This window comes from Bufo gargarizans, chromosome 8 (assembly GCF_014858855.1).
Source record: "Bufo gargarizans isolate SCDJY-AF-19 chromosome 8, ASM1485885v1, whole genome shotgun sequence".
Lineage (NCBI taxonomy): Eukaryota > Metazoa > Chordata > Amphibia > Anura > Bufonidae > Bufo > Bufo gargarizans.
Window position 1 is genome coordinate 2,728,728 of NC_058087.1, and position 25,253 is coordinate 2,753,980.

A 25,253-nucleotide genomic window follows, 5' to 3' on the forward strand; every position below is an offset into this window, starting at 1 on the left:
AGTTTAACTGAACGCACCCTGAACGCATCCGGACCAAATCTGTCACGCTCGTGTGAACTCAGCCTTATACGTCATTTGATGAGGCGGTTCGGTGGGTGCGTCGTTTTGGGCAGGGTGCATTGTTAGCAAAGACTGATATCGAGGCAGCTTTTCGCTTGCTACCTATTCACCCGGATAGTTTTCGTTGGCTGGGTTTTAAATGGGAGGGGCAGTATTTTGTGGATTGTTGTTTGCCTATGGGATGTGCGATCTCGTGTTCGTTGTTTGAAACGTTTAGTTCCTTTTTGGAATGGGTGGTGCGGCAGGAGGCGGGGTGGAGTTCGGTGCTGCATTACCTTGATGATTTTTTGTTTTTGGGGCCGGCGGGGTCCAGGGTGTGTTCGGTTTTGTTGCATACCATGGAGCGAGTGGCTGCGAGTTTTGGGGTGCCGTTGGCACGTGAGAAAACGGAGGGTCCGGCTACATTGGTGAAGTTCTTGGGTATTGAGATTGACAGCGTGGCTATGGAGTGTCGTTTGCCTTTGGATAAGGTGGAGGACTTACGTTGTGAAGTGGGTTGGTTGCGGAATGCCAGGAAGGCGCAGCTTAGACGGGTGCAGTCCGTATTGGGTAAGTTGAATTTTGCCTGTAGGATTTTGCCTATGGGTCGCGTTTTTTGTAGGCGCTTGTCTATGGCCACCGCGGGTGTGAAGGCCCCGTTTCATTTTGTGCGGTTGTCGGCGGAGGTGCGTGCTGATTTGGAGGTATGGGAGAGTTTCTTAAGTGAGTTTAACGGCCGTTCGGTGTGGATGGAGTCGCCCGTTCTTAATGTGGACTTGGAGTTGTTTACGGACGCGTCTGGTTCGTGCGGTTATGGGGCTTTTTGTCAGGGGCAGTGGAGTGCGGGTGCTTGGCCGGAGGAGTGGAGGGTTGCTGGTTTCCTTGGGAACTTGGCTTTGTTGGAGTTGTTCCCTATTGTTTTGGCTACCGAGTTGTGGGGGGATTTGTTGAGGAATAAGCGGGTGCGTTTTTGTTGTGACAATTTAGGGGTGGTGCAGGCGGTGAATCGTCAGTCGGCGAATTCGCCCCCGGTGGTGCGATTACTTCGTCATTTGGTTTTGAACGGTCTGAAGTTGAATGCATGTTTTGTAGCAGTGCATGTACTTGGGGTAGATAATTCCATCGCTGATGCTCTTTCTCGTTTCCAGTGGGATCGTTTTCGCAGCTTGGTTCCGGGCGCGGAGGTGGCGGGTCTGCGGTGTCCTCAGTGGCTCTGGAGCGTGGCCTTGGGGTCTCGTTAGATCTGGTGCAGCGGTCCGTGAGTAGCAGTACGTGGTCGGCTTATTCTTTGGTGTGGTCGCAGTGGGAACGTTTGATGGAGCAGGTGGGGGGTTGCAGAGGGGTGGAGGATTTTCACTCGTTGCTGGTTTATTTTGTGGGAAGGTCGTTTAGCGAGGGTCTATCATTTTCAGTGGCGGCTAAGAGGGTGGCGGCGGTAGCTTTTTGGTTGCGAATGAGGGGTTTGGCGGATGTATCCCGGAGTTTTTTGGTGCGGCAGGCGTTGAAGGGGTATCGTCGCAGTGTAGTGAGGAAGGATTCCCGTCGTCCGGTTTCTTTTCGGATTTTGCAGTTGTTGTGGGATCGGGCGGGGAGCGTGGGTAAGTCTTGGTATGAGGTGTGTTTGTTTAGAGCAGCTTTTTCCTTGGCTTTCTTTGGGGCATTTAGGGTTTCGGAGCTGGTGGCTGCTAGTCGTGTGCGGCGGGGTGGCTTGTTACGGGAGGATGTGAGTGTTTATGATGGGGGTTTGCGGTGTGTTTTGCGAAAGTCCAAAACGGACCAGTTGGGTAGGGGTGTGTGCATTGTGTTGCGGCCTCTGCCGGGTTCTGTGGTGTGTCCTGTGCGTTGTTTGGAGGATTTTCTGTTGCTTCGGCCGAGTGGGGGGGATGTGTTGCTGGTGCATGCGGATGGCTCGGCGTTGTCGCGTTATCAGTTTGTGGCGGTCTTCCGGAAGTGTTTGACAGCGGCGGGTTATGTGGCGAGTGAGTTTGCGTCACATTCTTTTCGTATTGGCGCAGCAACGGAGGCCGCCAGATGGGGTTTGGGTGAAGATGTCATTATGCGTATTGGCCGGTGGGAGTCTGCGTGTTTTCGTTCTTATATTCGCCCGCATATGTTGTGATGTTGGTGTGTTGGGGGGGAGATTTGTGTGTCGGTGAATCGTTATTAGCCTGGTGGGTCACTGTTTGTTTCTTTTGTTTGTTTACAGGTTCGCGTTCTTGTTTGGCGTGGATTTTCGGTCATTCCTATGTATACTGGGGTGCGTTGAGGGCTGATGTGCGGTGGAGCGGTCGGCAGTTAGGTTTCCAGCCGGGCGAGTTGCAGGTCCGGTGGATAGGTTTGCGGGGTATGTTGTGGGGGCGCGTGTTGCCTGAATTTCATGCTTTTGCCTCCTTGGACAGGTGCCCGGACATTGTTGTGTTGCATGTGGGTGGGAATGACTTAGGTGTTCGCCGCTCGAGGGATGTCATTAGGGACATCAAATTGGATCTGCTGCGTTTGATGGAGGAGTTCCCGGATTTGTTGGTTGTGTGGTCGGAGGTGGTAGCGAGGAGTGCGTGGCGTTTTGCGCGGTCGGTAGACCGGATCAACAAGGCTCGGGCAAAATTGAATAAGGAGGTGGGGCGCTTCGTTCGGCGGCAGGGTGGTTTTGTGGTTCGGCACAGGGAGTTGGAGGTGGCTTCGCCTCAATTCCTTAGGTCGGATGGGGTGCATCTTAATGAGATCGGCACGGATTTGTGGGCACTGGGGCTTCAGGATGGTTTGGAGTCAGCGTACCGGGTGTGGCGGGACGTCCATAGGTGAGGTGTCTCCTATGTGCGTCGATGGCAGGTTAACGGGGGGTCCTGGAAGGCAATACTTTGTTTAGTAGGTGCATGACACGTTGGAGCATGCATCCATGTGGTTCGGTAAGCTGAAAGCTGGGGGCTCCTGTTGGGCTAAAAAGGCCTACAGGGGTAGAGGAATATATGGTTTTGGAGGATTTGGTGCCCTTGGGTCGGCGAGTGCGGCCGAGGGTAAAGGAAAGATGGGTGGAGTGAAGATCGCAGCTTGCTAGGGTTGCCTTCTAGGATCCTTCCGCAGAAGTAAAATGTTAGTGCATTGTATTGATATGTTTTGTATTTATTGATTGATATTTATTAATGTATGGTTTGTAAATGATGTTTGATTATTAGTGCTATTTAATAAACGGCTGCTATGGCCTTTTCCACCAAGAATTACGGACTATGTGTTTTATTGGGATAGGGGATAACAGTGGTGTAGGGGTCTGGAAAGATCTTACCTCCTTAAGTCATAAAGAATACACTTCTCCGAATGCAAATGACCATAGCAGGCACTGAGCAGATGCTGAACAAGTAGGATATGCAGGGAGTTTTCAGCTCAAGTACCTACAGAATTGTAAAGGGCTATTCCTAACTTGGACATTTTTTGAAGTCTTCACAGGATATGCCATAAATGTCCACTTCTAGTACCACCCCTGTGGAGAACGGGATCCTCCGAGCCCTAACCTGCCTGGTTTATACAGTAGGTCTCAGTGGTGCAGCTGACTGACCGATGCAACTATTGCGGGTTGGAGGCAGACTGAGCGGAGAGAGTCCTCACCTAGCTCCATCCTCAGGGGCAGATTGGCTATAGACCCTACAGGGAAATTCCCCGGTGGGCCGATTCCCAGAAGGCCACCTAAGCTGTCCTGATACATAATGATCTGTACGGCCGCAGCTGCCCTCCTGAATAGAGATGTCGCGAACATTACATTTTCTGAACTGGCGAACCGCCATAGACTTCAATAGGAAGGCGAATTTTTAAAACCCACAGGGACTCTTTGTGGCCACAATAGTGATGGAAAAGTTGTTTCAAGGGGACTAACACCTGGACTGTGGCATGCCGGAGGGGGACCCATGGCAAAACTCCCATGGAAAATTACGTAGTTGACGCAGGGTGTGGTAAGTTTAATTTGCAATGCGATTACAACTTAGATCTGAGTTCCTAATGGTTGTATTGCTAGAATTGACAACGAATACAGCGCTATATTCTCAATCTTCGTTATATTCTAGCAATACAACAGCCATTAGGAACTTAGCTCTAAGTTGAATTCGCAATGCGATTAATATAACCTGTATTTATCGCATTGCGATTACAACTTAGTCAAATTTGTGACACTGCAGCTTCCGAATTAATCTAAGATGGCTGCTGTCCAGGAGGTGGGAGGGGCTGGGAGGGAGGGGCTGCTGCTGATTGGCTGGAATGTGTCTGCTGACTGTGAGGTACAGGGTCAAAGTTTGCTCAATGATGATGTATAGGGGTGGACCGAACATCGCATATGTTCGCCCGCCGCGTCGAACGCGAACAAGCTATGTTCACCGGCGAATAGTTCGGGACAGCTCTACTCCTGAACTGTATTACTATCCTCAGGACACTGATACAGTTGAATCCTGTGGAGAGGGCAGCAGTATTTTGTGCTCCACTGTGTTATTTGATTCTGCTGGGGCCGTACTTTGTGGTGCACTATGGTATTGCAGGCTCTGCCTAAGGCCTCATGCACACGACAGTATTTTTTTTCCGCAAAAAGGGGTTCCGGGATCCGTGTCCGTTTTTGTTTCCGTGTGTCTTCCTTTATTTTTGGAGGATCTCCAGACATGAAGGAAAGTAAAAAAAAATCTAAGTCAAGTTTGCCATGCAAATGATAGGAAATAAAAAGGGACAAGGACGCGGATGACAATCTTGTGTGCCTCCGTTTTTTTTCACGGACTGGAAACACGGATCACGGACACGGTTGACAAACAGTGCATTAGCCAAGTTTTCCACGGACCCATTGAGTCAATGGGTCCGCAGAAAATCACGGAACAACGGACACGGGACACAACAACGGTCGTGTGCATGAGGCCTAATTCTGCTATCAATTCAGTCCCGCCTACAACATGGGGCCACTTTTAGTTTTTTTTCCAGGGCCACTTTAAGTTCCCAACCCGCCCCTGTCCATCCATATGCATGCTCGCCACTGACGCACACTTGTAGTGGGTTTTAGATATGAATTACCTTCCCACTAAATTGTGAACGTCGTCATAGCTGTCATATACTTCCAGGTAGTCGGACAGGCAGTCCGTGTCGTCTTCAATATCCATCTCTAGGAACTGCAAGGCAATGGGCTGACCGACGTTAACCCGGATGTGCCAGTAACAGATCTGTTCATTCTCGTATTCGTTAGGATAGCCTGGAGATTTAATAATTCGCTGCTGCTCGGTCAGCACCCCACCGCACTCTTTTGCTGGAGACGGAACAAGCAAATAGTAGTCAGAATACTTTGACGTTTTTTTTTTTTTTTTACCGCCCTATAGTTCCAAGGCAATGGTGCTGTATACAGGCCACGTGATATTGGCAGGCTTTCATATTGTTGCAATATAATACTATTATATACAGCCCACATAATACCACACCTAGTGTCCAAATAATAGGCAGTATCCACCCTTAGGCCCCATTCACACGTCCGCAATATTGTTCCGCATTTTGCCGAATGGAATTACGGACCCATTCATTTCATACGGAATTGCGGACACGCACTTCCAGGTCCGCAATTCCTTTCCTCCAAAAAATAGAACATGTCCTATTCTTGTCTGCACTGGCGGACAAGAATAGGCATATTCTATTAGTGCCGGCGGTGCGCAAAATGCGGAACGCACATTGCTGGTGTCCGTGTTTTGCGGATCAGCAAAACACGTTACGGACGTGTGAATGAAGCCTTGGGGTCCATTCACACGTCCGCAATTTCGTTCTGCATTTTGTGGAACAGAATTGCGGACCCATTTATTTCTATGGGGCCTCATGATGTGCTGCCCGGCTCCGGAAATGCGGACTTGCACTTCCGGGTCTGCTTTTCCGTTCCCGAAAAAAAATAGAACATGTCCTTTTCTTGTCTGCAATTGCGGACAAGAATAGGACATGTTCTATTAGTGTCGGCACATTGCTGCTGTCCGTGTTTTGTGGATCAGCAAAACACTTTACGGACGTGTGAATGGAGCCTTAGGCCTCATGCACACAACCGTTTTTTCCTTTTACGGGCCGTTTTTTGCGTTCCATATACAGAACCATTCATTTCAATGGGTCCGCCAAAAAAAAGGAATGTACTCCGTATGCATTCTGTTTCCGTATTTCTGTTCCGTTGAAACATAGAACATGTCCTATTATTGCCCACAAATCACGTTCCATGGCTCAATTCAAGTCAGTGGGTCCACAAAAAAAACGGACATCGCACATCGTATAGCGGCACACATAGTACCTACTGGCCCATAATGCATCAGCAGATATTATCCCATAATGTGCCACTAAGGGCTTGTTCACACGACTGTATGTGTTTTGCAGTCCGTTTTTCATGGATCCATTGTTCCGGTTTTTTTTTGTATCCGTAGTGTTTCCGTTCTGTATTTCCACAAAAAAATCTCTGTATGGTTTCCGTATGCGATCTGTTTTTTGCGGATCGCAAACGGAAACAGAAAATTTGTAATCATTACTGTAATGTTTGTAAACAGTAAGCACATGGGCAAAGTGGGCATGGATCCACAAAATACGGATGTGTTCCGTATGCATTCCGTATTTTTGGTGGACCCATTGACTTGAATAGAGCCACGGAACGTGATTTGCGGACAATAAGGTAGATAAGGCTCAAAATGTTGCATAACAGAAATACGGAAACGGAATGCACACGGAATACCTTCCGTTATTTTTCTGCGGACACATTAAAATGAATGGTTCCGCATACAGTCTGCAAAAAAAATGGAACGGAAATGGAAAAAATATATATGGTCGTGTGAATGAGCCCTAAGGGTATTAGTGTTGCTCAAATTTCCAGGTTCCACCCATGTCCTAGCTGTAAGGGCTTGTTCACACGACCGTTGGTTTCATGTTCCCATATTGCGGACCACATTTGCAGATCCGCATTACACGGGCACCATTCCGTTGTCATTTCGCATCACGGATGTGGACCCATTCATTTCAATGGGCCCGCAAATCCGGAGATGCCGAACGTACTTGTCCCATACTTCTGTTCCGCAAAAAGATAGAACATGCTCTATCTTATTGCGGACCCATTCAAGTAAATGGGTCTGCGATTCCCCATGCGCCTGCCCCACGGAAGGTGCCCGTGCATTGCGGACCGCAATTTGCGGTTCACAGCACGGGACCCCAACGGTTGTGTGAACGAGCCCTAACGGTTTTCTCCCTGCCCCATCTAAGACATGAATGAGGGGATAGATAGGATGGAATAGTTATAACTGCCTGATCATAGAGAATTGCACAGCAGCACAGAGTGATTCAGGAGTGCTCAGGCGATCAGCGTAAGTGTGGTGAGAAGCTGCTGACCTCCACAAATGCATCTCTCTACAGCCTCATTTCTCTCCCTTTCCTTCAAGGGTGGTTTTACCTTCCTCTGGATCAACTACCATTTGTAACTCCCATTTGAAAAGAGGAATGGTAACCCTCCGTTGTCCATTTTTTTTTTTTTTATACATTTCTAGGAGTAATAACAGAGAAACAGCACAATGCAGTTTCTAAGAAACCAAGATTTCAGTCTGTATAAATCACATTAACATTGGCAGAAACAGTTAAAGGGGTAGGCCCGTTAAGACGACGTCACCCCTAAGTGCGGGCATGCTCCCCATGTGGATGATGCTCATGCATGCTACCGCTCCATTCCACACTATGGGGCTGCCGGAGACATCCGAGCACTAGACGATAGTCGCGTCCCATAGACTTGAATGGAGCAGGTGTTTGCTGCCCCATTCAAACAGGGATCATGGGTCCCCATTCTTATGATCGACAAGGGCCCCAACAGTCAGACCCCCTCCAACCAGACACTTATCCCCCACCTTGCGGATAGGGAATGAGTTGTCTTAATGGTTACAACCCCTTTAATATTAAAAGCTAATTTCTGGAAATGTCAGCATCCCCTACTACTTCCATAATCCACACGTTGTACGTCTCTCACCATGAGGGTTGTAGCAGTAGGCGTCCCACTTTTCGCTCTTGTTTAACCGGTAGCCGTAGTCGATGATGCCTTTCTTTCCGAATCCACAGTTGAATGTAGGCTTGACGATGGGATAGCCCACCCTGCCCTTGTGTAGCCATCCCGCGGCACAGACGTGGAACCCTGCAGAGGACAGACAAGACCTTATTGTACGGGGGGATGTGTTTTCTGTCGCTGTTTTGGGGATATAGCGAGGCTTAATTGCGTTTAATGGCTTGTAATTTCTTCCATGGGTGAACGGTACATTAGCGATCCGATGCTGGCGTGTCCGCTGCGGTCCTCAGTCCATGTCATTTGCTGTTTGTTCAGACAAATGGTAGACGGAAAACCACTTATACGAAAGGCCTTGGGAGGTTTATTGGATGTGAATGCAAACAAGACGTTTTATAGTTTACATGCAACGCACAGTAACGTTTCTTTAATCCAATGTTCCAGAGATCCGGGTGATTAAACACACAGGCCCTTGCCAGATACGGATGATGAAAGGGACTCCTATGAAACATAGTCTAAAGTTTTCAAACCAGCACCTGGATCTGAATACTTTTGTAATTGCATGTAATTAAAAATATAGCATAGCCACTGAGTTAGGCCTCATGCACACAAACGGTTTTTTTTTAGGTCCGCAAAAACGGGGTCCGTAGGTCCGTGATCCGTGACCGTTTTTTCGTCCGTGGATCTTCCTTGATTTTTGGAGGATCCACAGACATGAAAAATGAAAAAAAAATCTAAGTCAAGTTTGCCATTGAAATGATAGGAAAAAACGGACACGGATCACGGACGCGGATGACAATCTTGTGTGCATCCCTGATTTTTCACGGACCCATTAACTTGAATGGGTCCGTGAACCGTTGGCCGTGAAAAAAATAGGACAGGTCATATTTTTTTCACGGCCAGGAAACACGGATCACGGATGCGGCTGCCAAACGGTGCATTTTCCGATTTTTCCACTGACCCATTGAAAGTCAATGGGTCCGCGAAAAAAAAACGGAAAACGGCACAACGGCCACGGATGCACACAACGGTCGTGTGCATGAGGCCTTATTCAATAAAACGTATCTGTACGGCGCCACCTGCTGTCTGTTCTTTTCCTTGTTTCTCTGGCCATCTCCGTAACATAGCTTAGGTGGCCGCGCATGCTCAGTTCCATCCTTCAGCAGCCAGATCTACTGTTAGAAGCTGCGACACACTGCTTTTACACAGTCAGTGTTCAGTCAGTGTTTGATCAGTGATTTCCATAATTGATTGTGAGCCAAAACCTGCAGTGGAACCTACACAGAGATAAAGTATAATGAAAAGAGTGACACTCGTTCTTTGTTTTTTGACCTGCATCTGGTTTTGGCTCAAAATCACTGACCAAACACTGACTGTGTAAAAGCAGTCTTACAGGAAGAGAGCTGCAGCAGAAAGGACATGAACACCTTGAGAAAGGACACGCCCACTGAGAAAGTATAGACACTGCCAACCGGAAGAAAGTCTAGTAGAGCAATGAGGAGCAAGGAGCAATGAATGTGGATCCATGCGGGGTACAGGGCTGGTTCTAGAGATTTACATTAACTATGGGATAACCCCTTTAAATGATGTGGATATTGTATACCTCAGGACAGTATTCTTGCTATTACAGGGAGTGCAGAATTATTAGGCAAATGAGTATTTTGACCACATCATCCTCTTTCTGCATGTTGTCTTACTCCAAGCTGTATAGGCTCGAAAGCCTACTACCAATTAAGCATATTAGGTGATGTGCATCTCTGTAATGAGAAGGGGTGTGGTCTAATGACATCAACACCCTATATCAGGTGTGCATAATTATTAGGCAACTTCCTTTCCTTTGGCAAAATGGGTCAAAAGAAGGACTTGACAGGCTCAGAAAAGTCAAAAATAGTGCGATATCTTGCAGAGGGATGCAGCACTCTTAAAATTGCAAAGCTTCTGAAGCGCGATCATCGAACAATCAAGCGTTTCATTCAAAATAGTCAACAGGGTCGCAAGAAGCGTGTGGAAAACCAAGGCGCAAAATAACTGCCCATGAACTGAGAAAAGTCAAGCGTGCAGCTGCCAAGATGCCACTTGCCACCAGTTTGGCCATATTTCAGAGCTGCAACATCACTGGAGTGCCCAAAAGCACAAGGTGTGCAATACTCAGAGACATGGCCAAGGTAAGAAAGGCTGAAAGACGACCACCACTGAACAAGACACACAAGCTGAAACGTCAAGACTGGGCCAAGAAATATCTCAAGACTGATTTTTCTAAGGTTTTATGGACTGATGAAATGAGAGTGAGTCTTGATGGGCCAGATGGGGCCCGTGGCTGGATTGGTAAAGGGCAGAGAGCTCCAGTCCGACTCAGACACCAGCAAGGTGGAGGTGGAGTACTGGTTTGGGCTGGTATCATCAAAGATGAGCTTGTGGGGCCTTTTCAGGTTGAGGATGGAGTCAAGCTCAACTCCCAGTCCTACTGCCAGTTTCTGGAAGACACCTTCTTCAAGCAGTGGTACAGGAAGAAGTCTGCAAGGTAAGAAAAACATGATTTTCATGCAGGACAATGCTCCATCACACGCGTCCAAGTACTCCACAGCGTGGCTGGCAAGAAAGGGTATAAAAGAAGAAAATCTAATGACATGGCCTCCTTGTTCACCTGATCTGAACCCCATTGAGAACCTGTGGTCCATCATCAAATGTGAGATTTACAAGGAGGGAAAACAGTCCACCTCTCTGAACAGTGTCTGGGAGGCTGTGGTTGCTGCTGCACGCAATGTGGATGGTGGACAGATCAAAGCACTGACAGAATCCATGGATGGCGGCTTCTGAGTGTCCTTGCAAAGAAAGGTGGCTATATTGGTCACTGATTTGTTTTTGTTTTGTTTTTGAATGTCAGAAATGTATATTTGTGAATGTTGAGATGTTATATTGGTTTCACTGGTAAAAATAAATAATTGAAATGGGTATATATTTGTTTTTTGTTAAGTTGCCTAATAATTATGCACAGTAATAGTCACCTGCACACACAGATATCCCCCTAAAATAGCTAAAACTAAAAACAAACTAAAAACTACTTCCAAAAATATTCAGCTTTGATATTAATGAGTTTTTTGGGTTCATTGAGAACATGGTTGTTGTTCAATAATAAAATTAATCCTCAAAAATACAACTTGCCTAATAATTCTGCACTCCCTGTAAATGAGGTGGTAAAGCTCACTATAGGTGTTCCTGTTTCTTGTCCAGGGCTGGAGACAGTCTCTCGTGACGCTGTCATGAGACTGGTAAGTGTAATCCAATATTTCCAAATTTAACAGCTGTAAAATGTTATGCAACAGTGGAGTTTTCCTTTAAAAGGGCTTGTCAGACCTTAAAGGGTAACTGTCATGTTTTTTTATTTGCTAGTTTATTAGAGCTCGGCATGTATACCTGAGTGAGTCTGTCAATGATTGCCGAAAGATCTGTAATTACCTTATAATAACAGCTTTCATTAATGTCCCCTGTCCCTTTCCGCTGCTCCCTTAAAAGGCCGTTGCTAGGGCTCATCTGTCTTCCATTTAGTATAAACAGAAGACAGAGGGGCTGTCTTCCACACTGCATGCCTGTGTTCCGTGAAATTATGGTACCTGTTAAAATCTGGTACCCTTGTCACTTCCGGTAGTGATGTAGGCGCACCGGAAGCTTCAAAAGGAGGTGTGATCTTAGAGCCCGGCACCTGATTGGCTGAAAAGAAGGCGTGTTGGCGCCTGCGCACAACCAACCTGGGTACCGTCATTTTACATGCTGCGCCTGTGAACGCGCACAGGGAGGGAGGGTACCTATGATTTACGGGCTGAAAAGAAGGCGTGTTGGCGCCTGCGCACAACCAACTTGGGTACCGTCATTTTACATGCTGCGCCTGTGAACGCGCACAGGGAGGGAGGAAGGGTACCTTTGATTTACAGGCCACTGCTCATGCGCAAACCAGATTCCCTTGTGAAGCAGATGGGAGGGAGGGTACATTCAATTTACGGGCCACCACGCATGCGCAAACCAGATTGCCTTGTTAAGCAGACAGGGTACAGAAATATTACAGCTCGCGCCTGTGAAGGAGCGGAGGGAGGGGGGGTTTACGCGGTGGCCTGTAAAACATAGGTACCCTCCCTCCCCTCCCTGTGTGCGTTCAGGTGCCGGGCTGTAAGATCATACCTCCTTTTGAAGCTTCCGGTGCGCTTGCGTCACTACCGGAAGTGACGAGGGTACCAAATTTAACAGGTACCATAATTTCACAGAACACCTGCATTAAGCTTCAGTGAGGAGGCGTGTCTAAGTAATGCAATCTGATTGGCTGGCAGGGAGCTGCTGGCTACAGCAAGTGTGTATGGGAAGTGAGGGAAAGCAGTTTTGGCCTCAGAGAACTGGCAGAGGAGCCATCTTGAGAAGGTCCTCATATTGTAAATGTTTAAACAGCCGTAACTAAGGGGAAAACAGTGGTATGTGAAGAAACTAAAGATTGCTTTATGCATAATGCTGCTGCAGGAGTAACATATGATAAAATTATTTTTTTGATAAAAACATGACAGTTACCCTTTAAAAACATAATGACAAGCAGGAAAGGGTGGTTCTCATCCCTGGTCCATGTTGGACCAGAAGTGATGATGTCACATGACCACTGCAGCCAATGACAGGCCTCAGCGGCATGTGACAGCAGAGCCTCAGCGGACACGTGGCATTACTGCAGTGGCCGCCGTGGTCACATGACCATGGAACATCATTCTGGCAAGCACTAGAAGTGACAGAATGGGGGCAATGTCGCTGGAACACAGGGGAGTTTAGTTTTTTGACCCCCAATTTCTGCCTGTCTCTATTTTTATTTTTTATTTTTTTTATTCTATTGAAATCGGACAACCCCTTTAAGGATTGCCCCCGCTCCTCCCTCAGTTTCAGCTGCTCTTCATGCTCTTCTACATTTCTTACTTGTGGCATCTCTAGATATTCTTGATGGCGGGCAGGAGGTTTCAATTTGCCTACATCAGTGCATTAAGCAATAGTTATTCTGGATTAACGTACCGGCAACTATGGTTTTCACAACTCGTGAAAAAAATCACAAAGGGAGGTTTTTGTTTGCATGTCTGGCATTTCAAAGGAAATGATCTCATATTAGCGAGTACATGGAGAATTGTCAGAGCCCCATCACTTCTGTCCTACACTGTGCTATTATTTATCCCTTGCCAAAATTCTATGAATTGCAGATGTTTGGGGAAACATTCCACCCCTGAGCTTTTTAGGGAAAAAGTAAACACTGTAAAGTTTAGATTTTGGAAACATTTTTTACATGAGATTTAAAAAAAATAATATAATCATTGAATAATTAAACAGTATTAAACACTGGCTTGGGAAATGTAAACTCTATCATCTTTGTAATGCATCCGGATCTGTGCCAAGATGTTGCTAAGGCGACTTTCACACTAGCGGTTTTTTGCGGATCCGTCATGGATCTGCAAAAGCTCTTCTGTTACAATAATACAACCGCGTGCATCCGTCATGAACGGATTTGGTTGTATTATGTCTTATATAGCCACATCGCAGACATAAAAACACTGCCGGCAGCGTTTTGGTGTCGGCCTCCAGAGCAGAATGGAGACTGAACGGAGCCAAACTGACGCATTCTGAGCGGATCCTTTTCCATTCGGAATGCATTAGGGCAAAACTGATCCATTTTGGACCGTGTGTGTGACGGATCTCAGAAACGGAAAGCCAAAACGCCAGTGTGAAAGTAGCCTTAATTCAAAAAAAAACGTAGGCGAGCTGCTGCTGACGGATCCCGTTATGCGCCTCTATTTGGTACATAATATTGTCCTGCCCTAAGTGGGATGTTGGCAAATTACTCTAGAGAAATGGTCCATTCCAGATCATTGCCTGGCTGGTGGGCCTGTGTAAGACTTCATGCATGTGACCGTGTTTTTCATCCATGTGCTATCTTTTCTCACTGACCCATTCACGTAACAGTGTTATTTGTGGATCCGTTTTTCCATTCCGTAAATTATAGAACATGTCTTATTCTGGTCCTTATTACGTATGAGAATATCCCTATGGATGGGGAGTGAGAATATGGAATGCACACGAAAGACCGAAATAAGGAAATTCCCTGGAATTAAGGGAATGAAAGTACTTACGGTAAATATTACTTAATTATAAATACCTTCCCAAATACCTTTCATTATTTATAATGACTCGTTTTGTCTACGGAGCAATCATCAGGGGAAATAAAATGGCCGCCGTCCTATTAGTACACACAAAACCTGTCCTAATCACACAGGAGGACAAGTTACTTCACAACACTGAGCTACAGAGATTCATCTTTATCAGCTGTATTCAGGATCATAACCCCTGACAAGCAGAGAGGAGGATGAGGCAGCTCTTCAGCTCAGTGTTGTGAAGTAACTTGTCCTCCTGGGTGATTAGAACAGGCTTTGTGTGTACTAATAGGACGGCGGCCATTTTAGTTCCCCTGATGATTGCTCCCCAGAAAAAACTAATGAAAGGTATTTGGGAATATATTTATAATAAAGTTATCTCTAAGTATTTTCAGTTACATAATTCCCGGAAAACCCCTTTAAAGGGAACCTGTCACCGGGATTTTGTGTATAGAGCTGAGGCCATGGGTTGCTAGATGGCCGCTAGCACATCCACAATACCCAGTCCCCATAGCTCTGTGTGCTTTTATTGTGTAAAAAAAACTGATTTGATACATATGCAAATTAACCTGAGATGAGTCCTGTATGTGAGATGGGTCAGGGACAGGACTAATCTCAGGTTAATTTGCATATGTATAAAATCAGGTTTTTTTACAAAATAAAAGCACACAGAGCTATGGGGACTGGGTATTGCGGATGTGCTAGCGGCCATCTAGCAACCCATGTCCTCAGCTCTATACACAAAATCCTGGTGACAGGTTCCCTTTACGTTTTAAATCACAAATGTAACTGATGTCACATAAATAAATAAATACAATATAGAACTATAGAAAATGCAACAATATTGATAGAGTGATAGGAGGGCATCAGAAGTAACGACACTGTTCATAGGGTCCGTTTAGCGCAGTACAGATGACAATAGTCAGTTTAAAGAAGGCCTGTTACTTCTCAAGACTTGTCTGTTTTAGTAAATACCTGCAGTCCCCCTGATATAGCAGTTCTAGAGCATCTTTCTCATAGTTCTGTCTTGTGATGTTCCTGTTATTTTTTTATTTTATTTTTTTCCTAGAAATTTCTTCAGACATTTATACTCACCTTAATCATTAAATCAAGTTTTTGAGTTATGTGACCGCTGATTGGCTGGTTCAGAGTCTCCAGTGCTGGAATTTGGCACCAGAACTACATGGCTCTGCCCATAGTGGATGGGGCTTGTCACTACGATGCCAGCAATGTTGCACTTACCGGCGTAATGCTGGCAGACACTGTGAGCACCGGAGCCCGTGCAGTACACGTGGCAGCACCATATACTGTATATACACAGTGCATGTTGCTGAGGGGTTAACTGGTCATCTAATAAGATCTGATAGCCCAATGCTTGTCTCCAGCACAGATTTGGAAAAATATTCTACAGTTTTCAAACCAGCACATGGATCTGAATACATTTGTAATTGCATATGATTAAAAGTCGATTATAGCTATTGAGTTATCCAATGAAATCTATCTGTATAGCGCCACCTGCTGTTTGTTCTTTTTCTATATTTCTCTGTCCTTCCCACTGAGATGGAGGCACGTGCTCAGTTCCATCCTACAACTGCTACCAGCTGCAGCAGAAAGGACATGCCCCCGAGGCTGCCAGCTTGAAATAAATCTAGCAGAGCAATTGGAGCAATGAATGGGGAGATCTGTGGATCCATGTGAGGTACAGGGCTGGTTCTGGCTTTTTAGTAAGGCGACTTTCACACTTGGGTTGTTGTTTTCCGGTGTTGAGATTCGGCAGAGGATCTCAATACCGGGAATAAAAAGTTTCCGTTGGATGCATCGGGATTAGGGATGTGAGCGAACTTCATATTTTGAAGTTCGAGTTTGTGTTCTGGTTGCGGTATATGCTGATTTGCGTTATGGATTCCGTTACCACGGACCATAACACAATTGCATAACGGAATGCCCTTAGAGCAGGGGTGCACAACCTGTGGCCCGGGGGCCACATGCGGCCCTTGATACCATTCTATGCAGTTTCGTACCAAGGGGGGGGCGGGGGGCGCGGCCCGCCCCGGGTGCCACTCACAAGGGGAGTGCCATGACGGAGTCACCCCTCCATCCACTGCTGCACCGCGACGCGACTCCGCCAGGCGCCGGCTTCTGTGGAAGGATTATTGCGGCGGCGCGCAACATGACGTCACGACGCTGACGCCGCGCCGCCTTCACGGATCTTTTAAAGAAGCGGAAGGATCCATTACCAGCGGTCGGACGGAGCCTGAGGCATCATCAAAATGTGAGTAAATAATTGTGTAATTAAGGTGTGTGTGTGTGTGCGTAATTAAGTGGGGGTTTGTAATTAAGGGGGGGTGTAATTAAGGGATGTGTGTGTGTAATTAAGGGAGGGGTAAGGTGGGGAGGGAGGGAGTGTAATTAAGGGGGGGAGTGTGTAATTAAGGGGGGGTGTAATTAAGGGAGGGGGTGTAATTAAGGTGGGGAGGGAGGGGGTGTAATTAAGGGGGGGTGTAATTAAGGGAGGAGGTGTAATTAAGGGGAGAAGAGAGGGGGTGTAATTAAGGGGTGTGTGTGTGTAATTAAGGGGGGGTGTAATTAAGGTGGGGAGGGAGGGGGTGTAATTAAGGGGAGGTGTAATTAAGGGGGGGAGGGAGGGGGTGTAATTTGTAATAAATATTATTGAAAACATTGAAAAAAGTTTGTGCATGTTTTCTTAACTTTCTTGGGGGGGGGGGGGCGTTTTTTTGTGTTCCGTATACGGTCCCTATACGGAACCATTCATTTCAATGGTTCCGCCAAAAAAACGGAATGTGTTCCATATGCATTCCGTTTCCGTATTTCCGTTTTTCCGTTCCGTTGAAAGATAGAACATGTCCTATATTTGGCCGCAAATCACGTTCTGTGGCTCCATTAAAGTCAATGGGTCTGCAAAAAAAACGGAACACATACGGAAATGCATCCGTATGTCTTCTGTATCTGTTCCGTTTTTGCTGAACCATCTATTGAAAATGTTATGCCCAGCCCAATTTTTTCTATGTAATTATTGTATACTGTATATGCCATACGGAAAAACGGAACGGAAAAACGGAACAGAAACGGAAACACAACGGAACTCAAAAACGGAACAACGGATCCGTGAAAAACAGACCGCAAAAAACAATAAAAGCCATACGTTCACGTGAACTAGGCCTAACTGTTGGTAATAAAGTGACTAATGCATATAGGAGAACCTCATCTGAAGTTCGTCATTACCTGTATATTGGGGAGCACAGCGGCACAGTATTGGGGGTGGTAGGATGATGGAAAAGTACCACCTATACAGGTAATGACGAACTTCAGATGAGGGTCTCCTATATGCATTAGTCACTTTATTACCAACAGTTACATCGATAGACATCAGTGCGGTGGAATTTAGTCGGGATTTTCCCCCCACTGTCCCACACAGTCAGCCACATAGTATGTCTTCATGGTTGTCACAGTCTTTATTGCAGAGCTATTGGGTGTTATAGATGTGGATAACTTTGGATATTCTCACCATATAAGCAGTTTGTATTTGTCTCTTGGACACCTTTTAAAACGAATTTCAATAAATATATATTTTTATTCAAGGAATTATATACTCTTTTTTTTGTTGTTGTTAAATTGCATTGCGGAGTATTCCGGTAACGTTAGAATTGTCTAACCATAGACCTTGTTGTGTAATAATGTATGTCTGTGTGTGGCTGCTGAGATCTTTCATGTATTCTCCCATTAGATGGGAGTACTAGAAGTGTAACTAGACATTTATGATATATACAGTATGTTTACTATGCCATAAATATAGTATTTTACTTGGTAATACTCTTTTAAAGGGAACCTTTCACATGGATTTTGTGTATAGAGCTGAGGACATGGGTTGCTAGATGGCCGCTAGCACATCCGCAATACCCAGTCCCCATAGCTCTGTGTGCTTTTATTCTGTAAAAATATTTGATACATATGCAAATTAACCCGAGAGGTCCTGTCCCTGACTCATCTCACCTACAGGACTCTTCTCAGGTTAATTTGCATATGTATCAAATTTTTTATTTATTTATTTTTTTACACAATAAAAGCACACAGAGCTATGGGGACTGGGTAATGCAGATGTGCTAGCGGCCACCATTTTCTGGTTGGGGAATGGGGGGGGGGGGCCACATTGTCAGCCTGAACAAATTCCAAGGGCCGAAAATAAAACTTAAAGGGAACCTGTCACCTGGATTTTGTGTATAGAGCTGAGGAAGGCATTACGTTATGCATTCTGTCATGGAATTGCGTTATGGTCCGTGGTAACGTAATCTATAACGCAATTTAGCATATAACACAACTCGAACACAAACTTCAAAAAATGAAGTTCGCTCATCCCTAATCAGGATGTCTTCAGTTCTGGCAGCATTCCTTTTGTGACCAATAAATACCGTATCCGGCGCTGAAAACAATGGAAGTCAGTGGTGACGGATCGGTTTGTTCCCAGTCATTGTGTTCAAACACTAAAGGATAAAATGCTTGCTAGTCGTTGATGCAGACATATAAAAATGAGCATTTGTTTGCAGCACGTCGACCCATGTAAACAGGGGATGTGCTGCCAACAATACGCAACCGCACGAGTGGGGGGAGACAAACCCCTCTCCATATAAGCGCCAATTAAAATGGAAGTAAATGAGCAGTGATCGGCCTGTTGGATCCTCGATCGACACTCGTTATGAGCAGATTGTCTGCCCGTGTACAAGGTTCCTTTCAGTTGAGATGATGCCTGTTATTAGACCTTTTTGGGTTCATTTATTCCTACGTAACCCGCTTGGTCTGCAGTCACTGAATCGTTCAGGACAGTCAGAGCACTTTTTACTTTTTATATATATATATTTTTTTTGTATTTTTTGAAAGAACAGGACATGACCTTATACATCGGAGGTGAAAAAGGACCAATGGTCAGTCATTATTATCATGGGGTGGAGGACTGTTCCAGAGGCATATATAACGGCATGAATTCAATCACATTTGTGTTATTTTTCAGGGCAATGAATAACTGAACCATGAATGTTATTCAGTTAATTAAAAGAAGATGATTTCATATTTGTTTTTTTCCAAGACAACATAACAAGACACAATAGATCTAGAACACTCCTGTATTCTGTGGTCAGGGGATTCATTAATGACCTCACATTCGTGGCACCCAGTTATCAGTTCGCTTTAATGGGAGCTGAGCAGTGCACCCCGCTGTGTATAGTTTCCTGCACCCGAAACAGCTGATAAGTGGATGTGCCACGTGTCAGACCCCACCAATTCTGATACTGATGTCCCATCCTGAGATTAGGTCATAAGTATCTGTAGCCTGGACAACCCCTTTAATATGAGGGACGTTTATGAACTGTGTGTTATTCCTCTTATATTCTGTCAAGTGTTTTGTTCATTTGTTTAAAGCCCAGGACCACATGCTATACATTTATGGCGTATGGTCTAAAAGGCTATGTACACTTTTGGGGGACGTAAAATTTTTTATGATTGCTTTATTAAAAATATCCAGCCATTCTGGCACAAAGGGTTGCCGTGTCAATCCTACTTTCACTTTATGCCCGCTATCTAATAAACCTTATCTCTAAATTTCTAAAATGACAAACACTTATTTAAGCCACATTCCTATCAGTAAGATAAGAATTGAGCTATAATGAGTGTTTATGGGATCAGAGATAAGGAGCCCATCAGATGAGCTGCCTGACGGAACAGAGTGAAAACAGACAGCAGGCTGCTAGAGAATCTCAAGGCTGTGCAGAGAAAATGGCTCCATATTTATAATAAAGACCATTTGGAAATATGATTTTAGCTCTAAATGAGTACAATGCAATAGTACAAAAATTTAAATTCCCCCAAAGGTGTACATAGCCTTTAAAACGCTTAAAGAGAACCTCCTTTCCTGTGGCTGGATTCCAGATGCATTTCCCGACCTGACCTTGGTTCAGTGTCCCAAACTCACAGCAGCATACATCTCTATGATGCCGCGAGTTTAGGTCAGTAAACCTGTAAAGAAATAAATGAAAATCTTACCAAGTTTTTCACCCATGAAGAGAAAATGACAAGGAGATATCACAAATCAAGAGAACATAGCAGGAAGTTCCACCAATGAAGAGAACGGGCCAAGGAGGCCACCCATAAAGAGAGGAAAGAAAGGCTCCACCCATGAATAGAACAGAAAAGGGAGGCTCCACCAGTAAGGAAAATGGGAAAGGGAGGCTCCACCAGTAAGAAAAATGGGAAAGGGAGGCTCCACCCATAAACTTAACAGGACAGTGAGCTTTCATCCATGAAAAGAACAGGGTTAGGAGGCTCCACTCATGAAGCCTACAACAGTCTTCTAGTCCTGCACTTAGTTGTGAAGATATTTGATTGAACTAAAGGAAGAAATTTGGATAGGTAGAAAAAATGTAATATACATAGAGCTCGGGATTCTTTTTAGCTTGGAAAGGGTGTTTTTTTTTTTTTGGGATGGAATCAGGCTTTAAGTCAAGAAAGAAGGAACAAACAGTAATCAACTGTGTAATTAGTAGGAAAGTTTGCAGCACCTACGTTATTAATCCCCTACAGTGAACTGAGGCACACTTGACAGCTCTGACAAGCAGTTGAAAATGATGGAGAGGAGCCAGCAGTTCCTACTAATCATGGTGCTGATGTCTCCTTGTCATGCTGGAGAGAACAAGTCACCAGCAATGGAAGCCATGGTTGTTTGTGTATAGCGCAATCCATATAGCCCTCTGGCAAAATTCACATTGCATGATGTATGCCATGAATTGGTGGAAGTTAGCTGTAGAGAGTACCCCCTACCTTCCAGGGAACAGTTTGTGACGGTGGGTCCACCCAAAATAGACACGAGTTCCTTAGAACAGTGTTCCTCAATTCCAGTCCTCAGGACCCACCTACTGGTCATGATTTGAGAATATCACACAGAATGAATACCTGTGGTAAGCACTGATGCATGGACACTAATTATATCACCTGCTCAATACTAAGGAAATCCTGAAACCCTGCCCGGCAGGTGGGCCCTGAGGACTGGAGTTGAGGAACCCTGCCTTAGAATATAGCCATATATTGTATATCGTTATGGATAACACATTATGTCCATAACTGGAACTCAGAACATACTCTTCAGTTGTCTATACAGTTCCTATAAAGACTTACTGGATATGTCTCCATGGTTACAGACTACAAACAAAACCCAGTGTGTAGTCTGAGCTGGCAGTCATATGTTACTCTTTTCTATCTGCCCACTCTTCTTGCTAACCTACAGCCATTATATGTGAGGGCAAAGTTGTCTAAAACACATAATAAATTTGGGGCATGTCATAAATTCCACAATTATTTGGCACAATTTGTGACATAATTTAAGATAATTTTGCATAATTTAAGATCAGTTGTGTTATAATATATTGACATTTGGGTTTATAATACTGTTCCCGGGCACTTACCTATCTTCCTTGCTTCCTCCAGCTGCTCATATGTAGCAAGTTGACCCCCCTCATACTGACACACGGCTCTCGCTTCTCTGTAGGTGAGTTGGTATTTTCCGCTCCTCGATTCTCGGTGATAGACTCCAGCTGCTTGTTCTGTAAAACAAATCACTATTAGGAATGTCTCTTCCAAGTTATTCCTCCACCTCCAGCATTGTATAGTACGGTACGTTATTGCCAGATACAGACAAAGCTTTAACTTCATGGACAGCGGCCTGGGCAGAAAACCAAACTTTTTTAGAAATAAAATCCTATTTTGTTGCATGTGTTCCAGATTTCACTCCATGTATTACCTCCAGCATTGTTGTTTTAGAGCAAACACGGTTGTTTGTTCGTTCCAGTGGAGTCTAAGCCATAATATAATGTTTCATGGTGAAACGTGGAACCGTCTGAGATGCTAAGAATTCATTTGTTGAAGGCAGAGATCTGGTTTAGATAAAATGCAGAGTTGGGGTAAAGCCTTTAGTTATGTCAGGGGGTCAGTCCTATGGAGAGATTTCTCCTTAGTCGTGAGCTGCTCATGTTGTCCATTTCAGGAGCATCTCAGGTCACCAGAATCATGAAAAACCTTTAAAAAACAAAACAAAAACTATTTATCTGTTTATTAGATGAATAGACAGATAAATAGTTTTTGGGTGTCTTTTTAAGATCTTTTTCATATTTCTGGTGACCTGAGATGCTCCTGAAATGGACAACATGAGCAGCTCACGACTAAGGAGAAATCTCTCCATAGGACTGACCCCCTGACATAACTAAAGGCTTTACCCCTAACTCTGCATTTTATCTAAACCAGATCTCTGCCTTCAACAAATTAATTCTTAGCATCTCAGACGGTTCCACATTTCACCATGAAACATTATATTATGGCTTAGACCTGACATAACTAAAGGCTTTACCCTAACTCTGCATCTAGTTTTATAAAAAGAAATGAGGCCCTGGACAACAAGAAAAATAGTGTAATTTCAAAATCCTTGGAGGTCTTGGATAGTGAAAGGGTTAGTTGTAAATTCTCTGGTGTTCTAGGAAAATAAACGGGAGTCTATTTTACATTCCCTGCTGGTCTGTGAGAGGGTCAATTATAAACTTGCTCCTATCTTCAGTGGACACCCACTAGGAAATTGAGGCCGTGGACTGTTGCCGAGTTTGCCAGACTCCATCTATTTACTTCTTCCTTCCATCTGTCTGTCTCCACGTTTATAGAAAATGAGGCCCTGGGCAACAAGCAGAGTACTGCAGTTTTTCTTTTAATTTCAATATAATAATAATAGTAGTAATAATATATATATATAGCGCCACCATGTTCTGCAGCACTTAACAATTCAGAGATATCCGCCGGTCTAGGTTAGTAGATCGGCGAAGTATCTCAGATTCCTGATAATACCCAGGGGGCGCCACAGGGAAAGCTCTGTATCTGTATTGATTATTTGATGTGGTTCCAATATTCAGTGAATAAATCATCCAATACATGGACTCCAATATTCAATATGTGAATGATAATGGATGATATCTCTGTTACGTAATAACAGAGTGTCACACTTACTTCACCGGGGAGGAGGGTATAGGATAAATCTCAAGACACCTATACCTCCGCCTCCCCCGCCGAGATCGCCTTACAAGATATGCCAGAAGCTTCCTTGTCCCCAAGCAGATGATACCGGGGCTCCAGGATTAGGTGGAAGTCTTTATTAGTTCAGCTCAACGCGTTTTGGGATTAATACCTTTTTCAAGAGCATGTAGGTAGGACAGACTTATATAGGGAGACAGGAACACATGGTATAGGGTTCACACATAGGGGAGGGGAGTGAAGGCCCAAATGAGGTCACTCCCTGAACACTACTGTATTCATAAAAAAACACTTGAATACTAGTGTAGGTCAAAGGTATTCTAAATACAATGAATAAAGCTTTATTCTGAACTTTTCATGTTTTGCTTTCCTTGAATACATGTGAGAAATGAATGCAGTCAAGGAACCGGAAGTAGGCGAGGTATGCGTTCCATCGTGGAGCACAGGGGGAATACTATATGGGGTTCCCCCTATGTGCCCCACGGTGGAGTGCAGGGAAAAGGTTGGTGATATGGAAGGGCTTCCTAATGATTATAAGCGATTTATGAATGCCGATGCGTTCCAAGGGTCAAGGGTTAGTTGTAAATTTCCTGGGGATCTAGGGCAGTAAAAGGGGATTTATTTCGCCTTCCCTGCCGGTCAGTGAAGAGGTCATTGGTAGATTCAGGTTGCTCCTGAGGATCCCATCTTTTAGGGTGGTTCTAACTATAGATGGAGACCCCATATAAAGCATATATACTAAAGCACCTTCATAAGACAACCCATTGAACATAGCTCCACAACACCAGCTTTATTATAATGTGCCCCTTCATGTGACGCTAGGAGCCAATGAGGAAATCATACTGGAACACCAAAAATATGAATGGATAAGAGACAATAGTTGTGTAATATTGGAGACCTCACCAGCTCGGAAAGTGATATTAAACATGTGTGGGATTAGAAGCATTAGGAGATGGCAGAGTATAGGAACTCTTGGGAACTATAAGCGCTTACAGATTCCATTAAAAACGGCAGAAAATAAATTAGACGTAGCGGCAAACTTGGCAGCGTGGGTACTGCTCCTTCCGTTCTTGGGGTTCATCTGCCTCCATGACATAGTGCTACATTTTTGATGGACCAGGTCATATGGTCTTGGACATTATGAACATTGAGTTGCCAAATGCTTAGAAAAAGTTTAATAATAATTCAGAACATTCAAGAACCCGAGTTTTCTGTGGTCTGATAATTGCTTGCTCAGTCAGAACTCCAGGAGGATTGCCATGTTTTCCTATGGCTGAATGTGATCAATTATTATGAAGTAAAGTGAGCGTTACCTTCTTTGACCACGCAGTCCATATTTTCCACATTAAAAGTTAATTTAGGTGATCAACATTCATTTCCTAATTCAGAGGAGAGCAGCTTGCGGGAGAGATTTGGAAATGTTGTACCTTGGCTTACAAAGTTCAGGCAAAATCATGGATATTGCATAATTCATTTTAAAAAGTTCATGCATTTCAAAACATTCCTGACTTGCTAGGAAGCCGACGTGCCGGTGCCTTAAAGCTTAATTCCCATAAACGTCTGTTAGATGCAGGTACCACCTCCTGACTCCCACCAGTCTCCAGAATGGGGATCCCCTGAACCCATCAAGCAGCCTCTGTCAGGTGCCCGCACCTGCGTAGCTCTTTACATTCATTTTAATGGGAGTTCCCAAAACAGCCGGACAACCACGTGTCGGACTTTACCGCCATTTACTGTGGACATGCCCTAATTTCCTAATTTGCTTTTATATTACTAATATTATTATGTACATTGATAGAGTTTTGTTTGTGTATCTGTTTTAGCCAAGCGCTGCAATCAGCTATCACCAGTGTAGAGAATGAATGGAGCAGTAGGGCACACGCTCGACCTTCTGCACCACCAGGATGTGGGTACAGGACACCTGTTCTCAGGATCATTAGGGGCCTAGCGGTCAGACCCCTTACTGATCAGTTAGT

At 44.8% G+C, this 25,253-nt stretch overlaps 1 protein-coding gene across 1 annotated transcript in view; it reads right to left on the minus strand.

Moving 5' to 3' along the window:
* The window catches only part of TNFAIP6 (TNF alpha induced protein 6), a 40,482-nt gene that overhangs the window by 9,563 nt on the left and 5,666 nt on the right, over nt 1-25,253 (minus strand). Inside the window, exons 2-4 of the mRNA XM_044303852.1 lie at nt 21,672-21,809; nt 8,015-8,176; nt 5,074-5,302 (exon numbers count right to left, since the gene is read on the minus strand). Coding sequence (XP_044159787.1) covers nt 5,074-5,302; nt 8,015-8,176; nt 21,672-21,809 — 529 coding nt within the window. The remainder of the gene's footprint in view (nt 1-5,073; nt 5,303-8,014; nt 8,177-21,671; nt 21,810-25,253) is intronic.